At 48.9% G+C, this 17,850-nt stretch overlaps 1 protein-coding gene across 1 annotated transcript in view; it reads right to left on the bottom strand.

The window, feature by feature from the left end:
• Nucleotides 1–4,672: 4,672 nt before the first annotated feature.
• PLEKHG3 (pleckstrin homology and RhoGEF domain containing G3) overlaps nt 4,673–17,850 on the bottom strand; it is a 608,515-nt gene continuing 595,337 nt past the window's right edge. The window contains exon 19 of the mRNA XM_086939446.1: nt 4,673–6,397. Within this exon, the coding sequence (XP_086795572.1) occupies nt 5,436–6,397 (962 nt within the window). The 3' untranslated portion in view covers nt 4,673–5,435. The remainder of the gene's footprint in view (nt 6,398–17,850) is intronic.

Genomic DNA, 17,850 nt, shown 5'->3' with positions numbered 1-17,850 from the left:
GGGCGGCTCCGCCTATTCCCAGTGCATTTAGTGTGTTTATGAGCACAGTGTGTGATATAGTATCGAACGCGGCGCTCAAATATAACAGAATGAGCACCACTGTTTCTCCTCTGTCTAGATGGTGGTGGATGCCTTCTGTGACTCCTAAAATAGTGGTTTCAGTAGAGAAACCAGCTCTTAAGCCTGACTGTGAGGGATGGAGCAAGTGGTTAGTTTTAACATACTGCGTCAGATGCGTGTGAATATGTTTTTCTAAAATGTTTGACAGTATCGGAAGCAATGATATGGGGCGGTAGTTTTTTTATGCTGCAGTGTCTTCATTGGGCTTTTTCAGTAGCAGGTGAATCATAGCGTGTTTCCATGTAGAGGGGATCACCGACTCTTCAATCTATGAATTAAGGAGATGAGTTATCACTGATAACACAGAGTGGTTTAGTTGTTTAAAAATAGTGGCCGGTGGAGGATCTTTCGGCGATCCTGACTTAATGGAATTAAGAAGTAAAACCACATTGTCAGTTGTGAGACGGGGCCAGTTTGTTAAGATGCAATCTGTAACATTTTGTTTGACTGCTTGCTTAGCGGGGAGTGTGGCGTCTCTGACATAAGTGTTGTGGAGCAAGTTGAGGTATCCTGAACTTTTTCTTGCGAAACAATCTCTTGGTAGATTCCATCAACTTTATTTATGAAAAAGGAGGCTAGTTCCTCACATTTGGATTGAGTCAGTGCCGGGGATTTTGCGGAGGTTTCTGAGCCTGCAAGTTCGTTTATTGCGTTAAACAGAGTTTTGGCACAGTTGACGCCTTTGAAATGGTTGTATTCACAAAATTGGTGTGGGCCTGTTTACAGCGTTTGTGATATTTGTTCAACGCCATTTTATAGGCCTGTTTGGAGGATTGGGCGTAGTCCCTCCTCCATTTCCTTTCAAGGATCTTGCAATTAGTTTTTATTGTTTTTAGAGATTCGTCATACCATGGCGCTGATGGACGATGGATGTTACTATTTTGCTTTGCAATAGGGAGGCATGTATCAATAGCTTCTGAAAGCCATCTTTGCACTTTGGCTGCAAGGGGACCATCATTTTGCTCTCAGGATGGCTTTTGGGCATCCAGGCAATCATTTAATTTGTTTATATTTAACTTTTTCCAATTTCTCTTAGCTTCCCCTGTCCCTTTAGAGCTACGTAGGGCTCTCTTGTCTGGTTTTAAAGTTAATGAGAAATTTATCTGATAATGGTCAGACCAGCTGGTTGGAAGAGCTGGGGTGCAGGAAATAGTACTGAGATTGGAAAAAAATAGGATCTAGAAAATGTCCGGCAATATGTGTCAGGCCAGAATTGAGTAGTTCGAGATTAAGGGAGGCTATATTATAGATGAATCTAGCACTGTTTTTACAGGTGGAATCTTCGAGATGCAAATTTATATCACCTAGTACTGTGAAATTGGCTGTTAGTGACATATGGAGCAATAGATTCCACAAAAGTTGGAATTCTGTTGGCAAGGTAGTCAGGAGGCCGATATACAAGAACTCCCGAGCATGTAAATTTGGGGGAAGAGAGTGAGCTTAAATAACGCCGCTTCACATGCGGGAATGGGCAGGTATTCCAGATTACAGCTAAAGGTCTTCTTAAAAATTATGGCAATCCCACCTCCCATTCTTCTATCTCGGTCTATTCTTACTATAGCATAATTGGTGGGTAAAGCTACTGCAATGTCTGGGCCTGAGCTCTCATGGAGCCAGGTCTCTATAAGGAAGACCGCATCAGGTTGATCATTAAAAAGTAGGTAAAAAAAAATCAGATTTATGTTTAGGAAACGAGCGACAGTTAATGCTAGACAAAGTGTATGATTTAATCGGAAAAATCTCATGATTTTTTGCATGCGATATGTTTGTAACAGGGGTTTCTAGATTAGGGGTAAAGTGAAACCCGCAGTGTGTGCAAGCTTTGTGCCCCGTGATCGAAAGAGCTCTAGTACAGTTGGGAATTCGAGGTGTTTTCAGGGCCTTCAAGTAATCGAAATTGTAATTGTAATCCCGCCTCTTTCTCACCTGTTGTCGATTTGACGTACTGACTGTTTTTCCTGCCAGCAAGCCAGAGGTCCAGGCCCTAGGCCCTAGGCCCGGGCCAGGCGCAGACGGGCTTGCCTTTGGCGTGCCTTCGGCGCCCCGCTGCGCGCGTCGGCTGCATGTATGTTCTGGGGCTTACATTTTATCCCTCTCTATGCGCAGAACAACTAGCCTGCTGCCTGCTCAGTTACCCCTTATATGGCGGCAGCTTTCGGCGGCAGTCTTCAGTGCAGCCCAGCACACCCCCCCCCCCGTCAGCTCCTAAATCGTCCGTGAGGCTGAGTGCAAAGTGACGCTTTTTTTAAAAAGGCGAGTTATATTATAAAACAAACAGGTTTCAAGCAAGTGACTTAAAAAGCACAGGCTCCCGGCTTCCACCTCAGGAGTCAAAATTAAGTAAGAAGTAATGCCACTGGAATGATACATTCTTTATCCAAGCATCCTCAGAATCTCTGGGGCTGATATAAGTGACAAGCCCCTGGCAACCCGAGTACTCGTATACGCATAAACTATCATAGCTGATCCCTAATGTTAACCCGTTTTAATTTCACAAATGCATATACATACCCAAGTAAACTACCTTTCCAAGAAGAATTAAACGCCTAGTTTTGCTCATTGGGTGGTGCTGTCTTAACACTAAAATACATTTAATCTTTCTGAGAATTCCGTCCGGTATAAAAATTATTCTCTTCCAGAAACAGTTTTCAATAAATTCTGCACACTGGCTGAACTTGCAAATGATCATTCACTTAATTGCGCTGCTTGTGCATAAAGATAAAAAGAGAATTTACAAAACCTCTTACCTATTTCAATTTTTCGTGCCTCTTAATTAGTGGCTATGGTAATCATAAAATGCCTTTGCGTCTTCTGCAAAAGGTCCCTATGTTTCCGGTTACTGACCTGCCAAAACATGTTTGGATTCGGAATTCACCGGGCGCCAGAAGCGAAGGCATATTGGGTAGGCATTACACTAGATTTATCGCTTGCATCTCAGGGGAGAATGTCTGACTAGTACCATTTTAGTTTGTCTCGTGGGCACTTTTGTAAAAATCGCTGCTTTTTTACAAAAGTGCCGATTTCACAATAAATCGCGAAATCCTAGAGGGTCTGATTAATTTCACCTAGTCCAAGTTCTGACCAGTTCCTGGTGCATGCAAAAGGCCCACTTACAAAAGAGAAGTACTGTATGAATTGAGAGAAGGGTGGTTAAGCTGGCTCACAGAAAGTTTGTGGATTCCTACAGATTTCAGAACTTTCTCCACACAGAAATCAGGAAAATGTGTAGTTGTAGCCAAAGCTGGATGTTTACTGTGCATTCTAGGTAGAAAAAAACAAAGAAAACCCTAGTGGGACCCTTGCAGGTCACACCACCCTGAACTCCGCTGGGTGTCTATTTTTCAGAAAAGTAGAGGGTCATCCTTGGATATCAGTGGAGCCCGGGCCCAAAAATCACAGCTACCCACATTGCCAGAATGAACGGATTTGAGAGGAAAACTCTTGATGTATCTTAGTTTTGTTTTGGGGCCTTTCCTGTTGCAGGTGATAGGCCCACCCACACAATTTGGGCACCGTTTTATAGGGAATAGTGTGGGAATACAGAATTTGACTTTTTGGGCTACCAAATGTAAGTATGTGTACAAGAAAGAACACAACTATCCCTCAGAATCACACGACAATTTTCTGTGTTGTACAAATTGGCACTCATCCTAAATACACTAACATGCACACATGAAAAAATGCAAAAGTTTCCTTTATACCCATTTTTCCATGGTTTAGAATTTACTATATAAATTATTCCATGATTGGTACACAATAAAAATCATTATCAGTACTAGGTATCGCATGTCCTTGGACAACCAATAAACACTATATATCTCCTGTGACCAGAAGAGACTGACCAGGGCAACAGTTTATTATTTCAGTAAATCAGCTATCGTGGCACAAAATGCCAGATGAAAATGGTCTCCCAATTCTAATATTCCCTATGTATTTTGCTAAGGAAACCCTTGAGAAATCTACACAAATGACCCCTCGCTGAATTCAGAATTTTGTTTACTTTTCAGAAACGTATAGCTTTCCAGGTTCACATCCGTTTCCAATAGACTATGGTACAAAAATTGCTGAAAACTGGTAGGAAGGCAATCTTTACAGAGCAAACCTTTTGTGGATGTTATCTTCAGGCTATATTCTGGGTTCCGTAAACCCAAAGTACCTTTAAAATCCCCACATGTGGAAAAAAAAGATTGTAAATCTGCCCTGGATACTTTGGTGGGGAAAAAAAGTTATGCAAGCTTAAGATTGAAGTACCCCAAACATCAAAAAACAGACTTCGCAGTGAGTGGAAGTTGGGCAGCAGTCCATCTACCTTGATGGTAGAAGTAAAAAACCAAGGAACTGCTCAGAAAATGATTTGAAAAATCAAAGGGACCAGTTGTTCTACAGGGAAAAGATCTCCCACATTTACTGCGGACACTAATAGAGTCAGAAGTAATCTCCAAGAAAACATTCACTGCAAATCTGGCAAAGTGATGCTCAGAGACTAGTTATTGCAAAATCCCCCATTGAGTGAAATCTATTTTAGCCCAAATAATTTTAACAGGCATGAATATAACTTGGTAGACCGTAATTTTATGATGAAAATAACATTATTAAAATATTACAATGTACAAATGCTCAATATGTCATTTTCTGACAAAGAAAGATGGGCAACATTTAGAGCGTGCAGTGCATGGACATGACACAGGGGAAAAGATAACTGTATTTTCTAATGTGATCTTGAGCATCAGGTCCTGGATGCTGCCCTCTTGACTAATCCTGAGGGTAGACATTTCTCTTGAGCTCCGGTAAGAGGAAGCTTACAGCTCACACAGAGGTAACACATTCACATACAGCATTAAAAAACCAATTAATCTTTTTAAGCAGTCTAAGATCGAAACACTATTTCCATCCATCCCACTGACAGTATATGGCATCGAATTCTGTCATAATTTACAATATGTAATTTACAACCGTATTTCTCATATGACTATTGCGACATATATACAGATATATATACTTATATACACAATGTCCATTTGAGCTTAAATACAATAGGCAAATTTACAAAAGCATGTACTTTGTAGGAGTTTTAGTTAAGATTACATCAGTGCTTCCTGAAACTCATAAGAAAATAGGTTTTGTTCTGGTGATTGGTGTATTGCACACAACCAACCAACCAACCAACCTGCCAACCAAAACAGTTTGCAAGATCAATTCCATGATCAATTCACATCTTGACAGAGTAGAAAATATATACAGAGCTGTATTGCAAAAGCAGACAGAATTAAGCTAAACTGGCAGTTCTATCAAATAACTCTTTCCACAAAATCGTATCAACTATTAGAACTTAGTGTCTGAAATTTCTTCCGCAGGTTTTTCACCAGGCTCTGATTATCCTGATCGGTTTGCTCCCACAGCATTTGTACAGAAGCTCCTTTTTGGTTAGAGTGTGTGTTCATTGAGTTCTGGGGCTTGGCCTCCTCTTCCTGCGTTGCTTCCCTTTGGATGTACTCTTCAGACTCCTGGTATGCCTTGCATCGCTCGATGACTGCCTTGAGCGATATCTTTTCTCTGGATGTTGGTGACCTGATATGCACGTAGCTGTCATCCTTTTCCAGGCCAGGATCACTTCCAGGATTTTCCAGGTCTCTATTACACGCCTTCTCAATAACAATCACCTTTTTGTCATTCTCCAAAGGAGCTTCTGCGCTTACATAATAAGACCCATCTGTCCCCTGGTTTTGTTGACTATTTTTACACAGGGCTTCCGAGGGGCCTTTGGCTAGTGCGGGATTTAGAGCAGGGACACCAGATAAGGTTTTGTGTGGTTCAGTTTTAATGTTACTATGTCGAATCCCTTCCTTAGGTGACTGCAGTGGCAAGTTTGACATCTCACTAATGCTCAAACTGCCTGAACGCCCAATCCGGTCCTTTGGTACCAGATGCGGGATGCTGGCAGAATCACTCTGGTAATGAGCTGCGATGCTATCGGGCACAGATTGACTCCTGTTAACCGGAGGTGATTTCACCCTGCTAGGGCCTCGCTTCGAAGTATACTTGGATCTCAACTCTCGCACATCAGGCCAGTGGAATTTCTCAATTTCAAGTGGACTCAGTGGACTCCTGCAGCCGGATTTGCCTGGAGAAGTCATTGCTGGACTAGAAGGACTGAAGGAAAACTGCTTGAATGGCTTCTCTGTGGAAGAACAACCAGACAGAGGAGTCCAGGAACTGTGCTCCTGAATTATCACATGGTCATAAGTGGGAAGAGATAATGCTGATGGCTTCTGTTTACCTGAAAGAAAATGCACAAACATGTGATTTGTTAAACAGTCTTTACCAGAATAATGTCAAGTCATCAGTTTTGTTTTACAATAGCATTTACATCTTAACTCACAAGCATAAAAAGTTACCAAGTTCCCAGTTCAGAAAGCTGGTATGATATGGAGTTTGATCTTCTCTACGGTACACTGGTATGAATTCCCATGGGGTAGGACATTTTCAATCCTTTCAGTAACTACACCATCTGCCAGCCACATACAGATTGTTATTCTTCTGAAAGCTGCAATATGCAATCTAATTGTTCCCAAGCCTACTCGACAGAAGGTGTACACAAACTCTTGGACCGCAGGTGAAAAGCTCAAAGGTAACTGTCCCCACCTCACCACTGGGTGCAGCTGTTTTTCTATTGGTCCTGAAGAATTGCCATTGATCTACCCGACAAACCAGGCAAGTAACATGTTGGCCTATATAGAAAGAGTAGAGCGTAGATAATATGACTCATTTCAGTTACATAGTCGCCACTCTGTTCCATTCTTAATCATCAGGCATGGAGCCTACTAGAATAAAGGTGTCTTATTGGACTCCCTCACCTGTTTTAATCACTGCACTCACTGACTCACCACATTTAGACCTTCTAGGCCCCTCACCCCCACAGCACTATACGGCAGGAACCAAAGATCTCCACTAAAGAGCCCCTCATTGGGTGCCCGTCGGGTATTGCATTGCATCGCCGACCCGACGAGGAGCAGGCCCAATGATGAAGCATGACACCTAGCTGGCTGGGTGTGTGAGGGCCCTAGTTCCGAAGGGAGCAATCCCTCCTTCATTATGTCAGGACTTTCCCCGTAGTATCAGTTATACTGGCTCTCACCTTTTGTAAGACCCACCAAAAGAACAACGTACACTCTTTTTTAACAACTGTACTGCACAGCTGTACAACCACGTAAGCACAGACTGTTACTTCCAACACTAGTGCTGGCCACAATTCAGTTTTTAACAAGCAACTTCCTTCGAGCATGAATAAGGAAGCAGATAACTCGGACTCATGGTGGGTTTGTACACTAGGCTGAAGAGAGCTAACACAAGGAAGAAACATTCACAACAAGAACAGAACTTGTTTCTCGCTTTGGTTGTATGTTCACAGCAAATGAAGTCACACAAGGTCTGGCACTATTGAGAAGCACGGTTGTCAATCTGGAAAATAAAGGTGTACTGTGTAAATACATTCTGGAGCACCACTCACCCTGTCAAATGTCAACTCTATATTTGTCATCCACAGAGAGGTGCCAACTTATTTCATGAAAAAGAGTAAATTTTTCTTTATCCTTTGCTTATTTCTTTATTTTTTCAACTGCAGTCTGTGAGCATTCCTGTGACCCAATCCTATAGCATTACGACAAAATATACTAACATAGTACTCAATTTTTTTCCCTCTATAATAATGACTGCTCCGAGTTGATTTTTTCCTAATGTTCATGCCACCATAAACTCTCTGTTGGAAATAGCACCATTTGTCATGTTATGTCAGCTCTTGCTACTATAATAAACAACCTGACCTACTGATCAACCATTTTACCTCTTTAAATATGAATCCCTACATCAAAATATCCAGGGCGTATACCTGTAACAAAGCATTCAAGGTAGAGGAGTTCAGAATCCTGAATCAGCTGTGCTTATTGGTACCTTATACCAGACTCATCCGAATGGATTAACAAATAGGACAAACTGAGACTCAGGGAGCACTAACAGAAATTCAACGTTATGTGCCAGAGAAAGTGAGATCGAGTCCTCAGGTGTTTTAGATAAAACCAGGTCAGTCTTGAAACCTGTCGTGAAGAATCTATGCTAGAGATATAACCTACATCTCCAGGACCAGGCTTTCCAGAAACCAGAACACAAGAGACCAGAAAAAAATGAACTCTAGAGGTCTCTTGCAACAATCCCTTATGTAGTCTAATAAATCCACTAGGAGGGCTGAGGAACTAGGATCGGAAACAAAGTGTGGTATGGGATGCTGGGTCAAACAAAATAAACCGAAATTACAAATAGGATCACTTTTTATCACTTGAATTGACAGTTTTGGCTATGGTTTTAATGCCTAAGCAGATACAATATAAACTCTTTCCCAATTTTAGGAACAGCAAAGGAACAAGAAGCCAACAATCCTTGGTTTACCTAAAATTACAGATTGCCCAGAATTATCAATGCTGTCTTTCAGATGTCAGTAGAGATGTTATAAATACAGTCATTGAACACGTCATGCATGATGTAATATGTGAGTATCGAAGCAGTGCATGGTACGGGGCGCAAGTTATAGTTACTTGAGATATAAAAAACAGGTGAGTTCATGTATTTTTAGTTCAAAAATGTTTTTTAACTGCCATTACACCAAACTATAATGTCCCTTTAACTTTTTTTTTTTTTAAAATTTTTGGGGAACCTTTATTATTACTTCAAGCAAATACAAGCATGGGCCTACAACCACCCCGGCCGGCCGCTAGTCAAGTCGTAAGTACAGCAAATCAATGTGGGAAAATATAGCAGCCCGAAAACCGGGGTCTAACAAGTGTCCAGGATATGACTTGCATTCAAGCGTACTGGCCGAAATTCAGGATTCATGAAGGTTCATTTTACAATAAAGAAAAACTAAGAATCAATGCCATACGGTCATACATGGTCCTACAATAACAAGCATGAATCAGGAAATCCGCAAATAGTGCAAATACAATTGAAGTATTGGGGGTAAGGTATACGAGTCAGGATAAATGTAAACACAAACCCGTTCCGTAGCAAAGCTGCACCCCACCTCTCAAAACGAAACATACTGTAGGAAACATGAAAAACGATGACACCAAAAAGGAAGAAAGACAAAAGGGCCATAGAAACAAATAAAGGACAAATTAACAAACCCCATCCCCCTACCCCCCACCCTGCACCCCTGCAGAAGGCCACAGCCTACCCCCCCAGCAGCGTGCCTGTCGCCCTAAATAAGAGACCCGAAATATAGAAAAAGAGGAGAAAGAAAAAAGGAATAAAAAAGTGGAGAAGGGCCCTCGATCTTGCCACCCGGCCTCCCCCCACCCCCGCGCCCAGTAAACATCCTAAAAGCAGGATCAGAATAGCCATGGAAAACATTAATCACCGATAGCACAGCCAATAAAATCCCCGACGAGTGTCCCCCAAATCACCGTCAGCCAACAATAAGTCCACTGGATCCTAGACGGTATCACCCCTGGCCTTTTCTATCAGTGGTACCAACATACGTCCACTTATCAATCGGCATACAGAGCGGCGTGGAGGGTCCAAGTGATCCGGGCGGACCGGGCCGTGTTATTACTCCATGGGACTTCAGCAACCAAAACCCAGCCGAATATGTGTGGCAGAAATCCGTCTGTGTCGGTATCGACCCCGATAACATCCTCAAGTCCGAACACAGTCTCACCATCCAGGGAGAGAGAGTCACACCATCCGGCAAGCGCTGAGACGTCGCCGGGGCAGCCCAAAACATAGATCGGCGTTGTTTCCCCAGCCGCTGATTAGATATGTGCACCGACGAGTCACTCACATGTACTACAGATCTGTCCAAGGCGATCTCATGAACCGGTTCTTCCAGCGTTTCCACGAACCTAGGCGTAGCTGGAGCACTCTTCACTGACATAGAGGCGGGCACATCGGCACTTCCTTGAGATCGAACTGTGCCCGTGTGGAACGGCGGGACAACAATGGCGGCCATCCTTCTTCCCAGGTCCCAGGCGTTACGGATCAGGGTCGCATGCAGGGCAGTTAGAGCAGCCAATATATCTTTGGACGTGGGCTCTTTCTCGTGCCGCCAGACCCCTGAACTCTCCCGCACGGCAGCTTTTCTACCCGGATGTGGTCTGCGTAAGAGGGTGCCAGCCGCCATCTTAGCTGCTCCGGCCTCGTCCTTCACCTCACCTCAGGACCGAGCCCCACACCAGGGCGCAACAGGATTCACAGCGAGGACCCAGAAAGTCAAGGCAGGCTTCCCAGGGAAGAGCCACCAGAGGGCTACACAAAATCTCTGCCGCTCCCCGGGAGCCGCCCGCCGATTCCGGGTAAAGTCCTCAGTTATGCCCGGGCACAACACTGGAAAGGGGGCCAAATATCGTTTACTCCCCTCGACCCTGCTTTGCCACGCATCCCCACGAGGCACTCCGCTAGATGGACTGGGTCGTCACTGTCGCCATCGGCCCATCAAATCTCCGGCGCCCTCCGGACGAATCCTCACCTCCACCAATGGCCGCTGTTGTCACAGTCGCGGCCGGCTGCTCTTTTCACTCGACACCCTGGTCCCAGCTCCGTGAGGGCCGCAAAACAGTCGGGGACATTTCTTCGGGCCTGCCGCTCGTAGAAGCCTCAGGAGCAAGCGGTCAGTGAAAGTTTTCCTTCGCCTACTTAAATATGCTGTTACGGCTCAGGATAGTTGCCAGGATGTATGCGCGGGGTGAGAGGGCTCACGGAGCCGAGCGTCCATGCCGCCATCTCGGTCGCTAGCTTGGCTCCTCCTCCCCCCCTTTAACTTTTTTTAATAGTGAATTTCTAAGGTTCTTTCCTTAATATGTATGATATGTTACCTCCCAACTTTAACGTGACTTTAACCTTTGTTTTTTTTCATTGATTGAAAGTAGGATGTTCATCGCTGCGCAGGCACAGAACCCAATTTTATTTTGTTGGGGTTCTGTGGATCAGCGGATCCATAAGACACCTTTGACTTCGTGGATCGGTAGTGAATCACCAGAGGTGTCAATTTGGGTGTTGTGTAGATCCGCAAATCTCATGAAGCCCCCCCATATAAAGTTTTTATTTACCCTCCTATATCTTATTTTCTTTTATTTATTTTTTAGGGCTTGGGCACTTTTAGGACTTGGGGGCAGAGTGCCCAAGCCCTAAGATGGCGGCTGCAACCTTTCCTTCAGGTTCTGGCCAGCTAATCACAAAGAGTGAGGGCAATAGAAAGATAGAGTGAGGGCGATAGAAAGATAGAGTGAGGGCGATAGATAGATAGAGTGAGGGCGATAGATAGAGTGAGGGCGATAGATAGATAGAATGAGGGCGATAGATAGATAGAATGAGGGCGATAGATAGAGTGAGGGCGATAGATAGAGTGAGGGCGATAGATAGAGTGAGGGCGATAGATAGAGTGAGGGCGATAGATAGATAGAGGGAGGGCGATAGATAGATAGAGGGAGGGCGATAGATAGATAGAGGGCGATAGATAGATAGAGGGCGATAGATAGATAGAGGGCGATAGATAGATAGAGGGCGATAGATAGATAGAGGGCGATAGATAGATAGAGGGCGATAGATAGATAGAGGGCGATAGATAGAGGGAGGGCGATAGATAGAGGGAGGGTGATAGATAGAGGGAGGGTGATAGATAGAGGGAGGGTGATAGATAGAGGGAGGGTGATAGAGGGAGGGAGGGTGATAGAGGGAGGGCGATAGATAGAGTGAGGGCGATAGATAGAGGGAGGGTGATAGATAGAGGGAGGGTGATAGATAGAGGGAGGGTGATAGAGGGAGGGAGGGTGATAGAGGGAGGGCGATAGATAGAGTGAGGGCGATAGAGTGAGGGCGATAGATAGAGGGTGATAGATAGATAGAGGGCGATAGATAGATAGAGGGAGGGCGATAGATAGATAGAGGGCGATAGATAGATAGAGGGCGATAGATAGAGGGAGGGTGATAGGTAGAGGGAGGGTGATAGGTAGAGGGAGGGTGATAGATAGAGGGAGGGTGATAGATAGAGGGAGGGTGATAGATAGAGGGAGGGTGATAGATAGAGGGAGGGCGATAGATAGAGTGAGGGCGATAGATAGATATCAATAGATAGAATGATGGCGACAGAGTGAGGGCAATGGACAGATAGATAGAGTAAGGGCGATAGAGTGAGGGCGATAGAGTGAGGGCGATAGATGGATAGAGTGAGGGCGACAGATAGAGAGTGAGGGTGACAGATATAGAGAGTGAGGGTGACAGATAGATAGAGTGAGGGTGACAGATAGATAGAGTGAGGGCGACAGATAGAGTGAGGGCGACAGATAGAGTGAGGGCGACAGATAGAGTGAGGGCGACAGATAGAGTGAGGGCGACAGATAGATAGAGTGAGGGCGACAGATAGAGAGAGGGCAATTTAGAGGGAGGTGGCCTCGTGGTTGCCGACATGGTGGTGGTGGATGTTGTGGTGGTGGATGTTGTGGTGGTGGACGTGGTGGTGGTGGACGTGGTGGTGACCTCATGGTGGACGTGGTGGGTGTGGTGGTGGATGTGGTGGTGGTGGACTTGGTGGTGGTGGACGGGGATGTGGTGGTGGTGGACATGGTGGTGGATGTGGTGGTGGACATAGTGGTGGATGTGGTGGACATGGTGGATGTGGTGGTGGTGGACGTGGTGGTGGTGGACGTGGTGGTGGTGGACGTGGTGGTGGTGGACGTGGTGGTGGTCGATGTCCTGGTGGTAGTGGTGGTGGATGTGGTGGTGGAGGAGGTGGGTGTGGTGGACGTGGTGGTGGTGGACGTAGTGGTGGTGGAGGTGGACGTGGTGGTGGTGATGTGGTGGACATGGTGGTGGTGGATGTGGTGGACATGGTGGTGGTGGATGTGGTGGTGGTGGTGGATGTGTTGGTGGATGTGGTGGTGGACGTGGTGGGTGTAGTGGTGGGTGTTGTGGTGAACGAAGTGATGGTAGACATGGTGGTGGTGGACGTAGTGGTGGACGTGGTGGTTGTGTACATGGTGGTGGTGGACGTGGTGGTGATGGACATGGTGGTGATGGACATGGTGGGGATGCACATGGTGGGGATGCACATGGTGGGGATGGAAGTGGTGGGGATGGAAGTGGTGGGGATGGACGTGGTGCTGAATGTTGTGGACGTGGTGGATGTGGTGGTGGTGGTGGTAGTGGAGGTGGGTGTGGTGGTGGTGGAGGTGGACATGGTGGTGTTGGACAAGGTGGTGCTGGAGGTGGACGTGAAGGTGGACATAATTGTGGTGGACGTGGTGGTGGTTATAGTGGTGGTGGACTTGGTGGTGGACGTGGTGGTGGTAGTAGACATTGTGGTGGTAGTGAATGTGGTGGTGGTGGTGGAGGTAGATATGCTGGTGGTGGACGTGGTAGTGACGGACATGGTGGTGGACATGGTGGTGGTGGACGTGGTGGTGGATGTGAGGGACATGGTGGTGGTGGCCGTGGTGGTTGACATGGTGGTGGACGTGGTGGATGTAGTGGTGGTGGATGTAGTGGTGGTGGTGGTTGGGGACGTGGTGGTTGTGGATGTGGTGGTTGTGGACGTGGTGGTCATGGTAGATGTGGTGTTGGTGGTGGCAGTGGATGTGGTGGATGTGGTGGTGGATGTGGATGCAGTGGTGGTGGATGTGGTGTTGGTGGACGTGGTGGTGGAGGACGTGGTGGTGGTGGACGTGGTGTTGGATGTGGTGGTGTTGGATGTGATGGTGGTGGATGTGATGGCAGTGGACGTGGTGGTGGACATGGCAGTGGCCTCGTGGTGGTGGTGGGTATGGTGGTGGTGGACGTAGTGGTGGTGGACGTAGTGGTGTTGGATGTGGTGGACACTGTGGTGGTGGATGTGGTGGTGGTGGACATGGTAATGGTGGACATGGTGGTGGTGGACATGGTGGTGGATGTGGTGGTGGTGGACGTGCTGATGGACATGGTGGTGGTGGATATGGTGGTGGTGGAGGTGGGTGTGGTAATGGATGCCATGGTGGTGGTGGACGTGGTGGTGGTGGACATGGTGATGGATGTGGTGGACTTGGTGGTGGTGGACGTGGTGGTGGACGTGGTGGTGGTGGAGGTGGGTGTGGTGGTGGTGGACATGGTGGCGGTGGACAAAGTGGTGGTGGACGTCATTGACATGGTGGTGGATATGGTGGTGGTGGTATTGGTGGTGGACGCGGTGGTGGAGGTGGGTGTGGTGGTGGACGTGGTGGATGTTGTGGTGGACATGGTGGTTGTGGACATGGTGATGGACGTGGTGGTGATGGATGTGGTGGTGATGGACGTGGAGGTGATGGACGTGGAGGTGATGGACGTGGAGGTGATGGACGTGATGGTGATGGACGTGGTGATGGTGATGGATGTGGTGATGGTGGACGTGGTGGTGATGGACGTGGTGGTGGTGGACGTGGTGGTGGTGGACGTGGTGGTGGTGGACGTGGTGGTGGTGGACGTGGTAATGGTGGACATGGTGGTGGTGGACGTGCTGATGGACATGGTGGTGGTGGATATAGTGGAGGTGGGTGTGGTGGAGGTGGGTGTGGTGGTGGTTGCCATGGTGGTGGTGGTGGACATGGTTGTGGTGGGTGTGGTGGTGGACATGGTGATGGATGTGGTGGACTTGGTGGTGGTGGACGTGGTGGTGGACGTGCTGGTGGTGGGTGTGGTGGTGGTGGACATGGTGGCGGTGGACAAAGTGGTGGTGGACATGGTGGTGATGGACGTAGCGGTGGTGGATGTGGTGGTGGTGGATGTGGTGGTGGTGGATGTGGTGGTGGTGGTGGTGGACATGGCGGTGGTGGAGGACGTGGTGGTCGTGGACATGGTGGTGGTGGACGTCGTTGACATGGTGGTGGATGTGTTGGTGGTGGTATTGGTGGTGGATGTGGTGGTGGAGGTGGGTGTGGTGGTGGATGTGGTGGTGATGGATGTGGTGATGGACATGGTGATGGACGTGGAGGTGATGGACGTGGTGGTGGTGGTGGATGTGGTGGATGTGGTGATGGTGGACGTGGTGGTGGTGGACGTGGTGGTGGTGGTGGACGTGGTGGTGGTGGTGGACGTGGTGGTGGTGGTGGACGTGGTGGTGGTGGGTGTTGTGGTGGTGGTAGACGTGGAGGTGGTGGACATGATGGTGTTGGACCTAGTAGTGGTGGATGTAGTGGTGGTGGTAGTGGACGTGGTGGTGGTGGAGGTAGATGTGGTGGACGTGGTAGTGGACTCGAGGTGGACGTGGTGGTGGCTGTGGACATGGCCGTGGTGGTGGAGGACGTGGTGGTGGATGTGGTGGACATGGTGGTGGTGGATGTGGTGGGGATGGTGGTGGTGGAGGTGATGGACGTGGTGGTGGCGGACATGGTGGTGGTGGACGTAGTGGTTGTGGACGTGGTGGTTGTGGACGTGGTGGACATGGTGGTGGTGGAAATGGGGGTGGTGGATGTGGTGGTGTTTGTGGTGGTGGTGGACGCGGTGGTGGTGAACGTGGTGTTGGTGCATATGGTGGTGGTGGACGTGGTGGTGGTGGAGGTGGTGGACATGGTGGTGGTGGACATGGTGGTGGTGGACATGGTGGTGGTGGACATGGTTGTGCTGGACATGGTTGTGGTGGTGGTGGAGGATGTGGTGTTGGTGGATGTGGTGGTGGTGGACGTGGTGGTTATGGACATGGTGATGGAGGTGGTGGTGATGGACATGGTGATGGACGTGGAGGTGATGGACGTGGTGATGGTGGACGTGGTGATGGTGGACGTGGTGATGGTGGACGTGGTGGTGTTGGACGTGGTGGTGTTGGAGGTGGAGGTGGTGGACCTGGTGGTGGTGGATGTGGTGGTGGTGGTGGATGTAGTGGTGGTGGATGCGATGGTGGTAGTGGACGCGATGGTGGTAGTGGACGTGGTGGTGGTAGTGGATGTGGTGGTGGTGGAGGTAGACGTGGTGGTGGTGGAGGTAGACGTGGTGGACGTGGTAGTGTCCTCGAGGTGGACGTGGTGGTGGTGGACGTGGTGGTCATGGTGGATGTGGTGTTGGTTGTGGATGTGGTGTTGGTGGATTTGGTGTTGGTGAACGTGGTGGTGGAGGACGTGGTGGTGGAGGACGTGCTGTTGGATGTGGTGGTGTTGGATGTGGTGGTGGTGGACGTGGCAGTGGCCTCGTGGTGGTGGTGGGTATGGTGGTGGTGGACGTAGTGGTGGTAGACGTAGTGGTGTTGGATGTGGTGGACATGGTGGTGGTGGATGTGGTGGACATGGTGGTGGTGGACATGGTGGTGGTGGATATGGTGCTGGTGGACATGGTGGTGGTAGAGGTGGTGGAGGTGGGTGTGGTGGTGGTTGACGTGATGGTGGTGGACGTGGTGGAAATTGTGGTGGTGGGCGTAGTGGTGGATGTGGTGGACATGGTCATGGATGTGGTGGACTTGGTGGTGGTGGGTGTGGTGGTGGTGGAGGTGGGTGTAGTGGTGGTGGACATGGTGGGGGATGTGGTGGACATGGTGGTGGTGGATGTGGTGGTGGGTGTTGTGGTGGTAGACGTGGTGGTGGTGGACATGGTGGTGTTGGACCTGGTGGTGGTGGATGTGGTGGTGGATGTGGTGGTGGTGGATGTAGTGGTGGTGAATGCGGTGGTGGTAGTGGACGTGGTGGTGGTAGAGGATGTGGTGGTGGTGGAGGTAGACGTGGTGGTGGCGGACGTGGTAGTGGCCTCGAGGTGGACATGGTGGTGGCTGTGGACATGGCCGTGGTGATTGAGGACGTGGTGGTGGATGTGGTGGACGTGGCGGGCGTGGTGGTTGTGGACGTGGTGGTTGTGGACATGGTGGTGGTGGACATGATGGTGGATGTGTTGGTGGTAGACATGGTGGTGTTGGATGTGGTGGACGCGGTGGTGGTGCATGAGGTGGTGGTGGACGTGGTGGTGGGCATGGTGGTGGTGGTGGACGTGGTGGTGGTGGACGTGGTGGTGGAGGATGTGGTGGTGGTGGACATGGCGGGGGTGGAGGACATGGTGGTGGTGGACATGGTGGTGGTGGACGAAGTGGTGGTGGACCTGGTGGTGGTGGATGTGGTGGTGGTGGACATGGCGGGGGTGGAGGACATGGTGGTGGTGGACATGGTGGTGGTGGACGTCGTCAACATGGTGGTGGATGTGGTGGTGGTATTGGTGGTGGACGTGGTGGTGGAGGTGGGTGTGGTGGTGGACCTGGTGGTGGTAGGTGTTGTGGTGGACATGGTGGTTGTGGACATGGTGGTGATGGACATGGTGGTGATGGACATGGCGGTGGTGGACGTGGTGATGGTGGACGTGGTGATAATGGACGTGGTGGTGGTGGACATGGTGGGGGATGTGGTGGACATGGTGGTGGTGGATGTGGTGGTGGGTGTTGTGGTGGTAGACGTGGTGGTGGTGGACATGGTGGTGTTGGACCTGGTGGTGGTGGATGTGGTGGTGGATGTGGTGGTGGTGGATGTAGTGGTGGTGAATGCGGTGGTGGTAGTGGACGTGGTGGTGGTAGAGGATGTGGTGGTGGTGGAGGTAGACGTGGTGGTGGCGGACGTGGTAGTGGCCTTGAGGTGGACATGGTGGTGGCTCTGGACATGGCCGTGGTGATTGAGGACGTGGTGGTGGATGTGGTGGACGTGGCGGACGTGGTGGTTGTGGACGTGGTGGTTGTGGACATGGTGGTGGTGGACATGATGGTGGATGTGTTGGTGG

The sequence above is a fragment of the Lissotriton vulgaris genome, chromosome 9, assembly GCF_964263255.1.
Source record: "Lissotriton vulgaris chromosome 9, aLisVul1.2, whole genome shotgun sequence".
Taxonomy (NCBI): domain Eukaryota; kingdom Metazoa; phylum Chordata; class Amphibia; order Caudata; family Salamandridae; genus Lissotriton; species Lissotriton vulgaris.
Note: the sequence above shows the minus strand (reverse complement) of the source record. Positions and strands in the feature narration are given on the sequence as shown.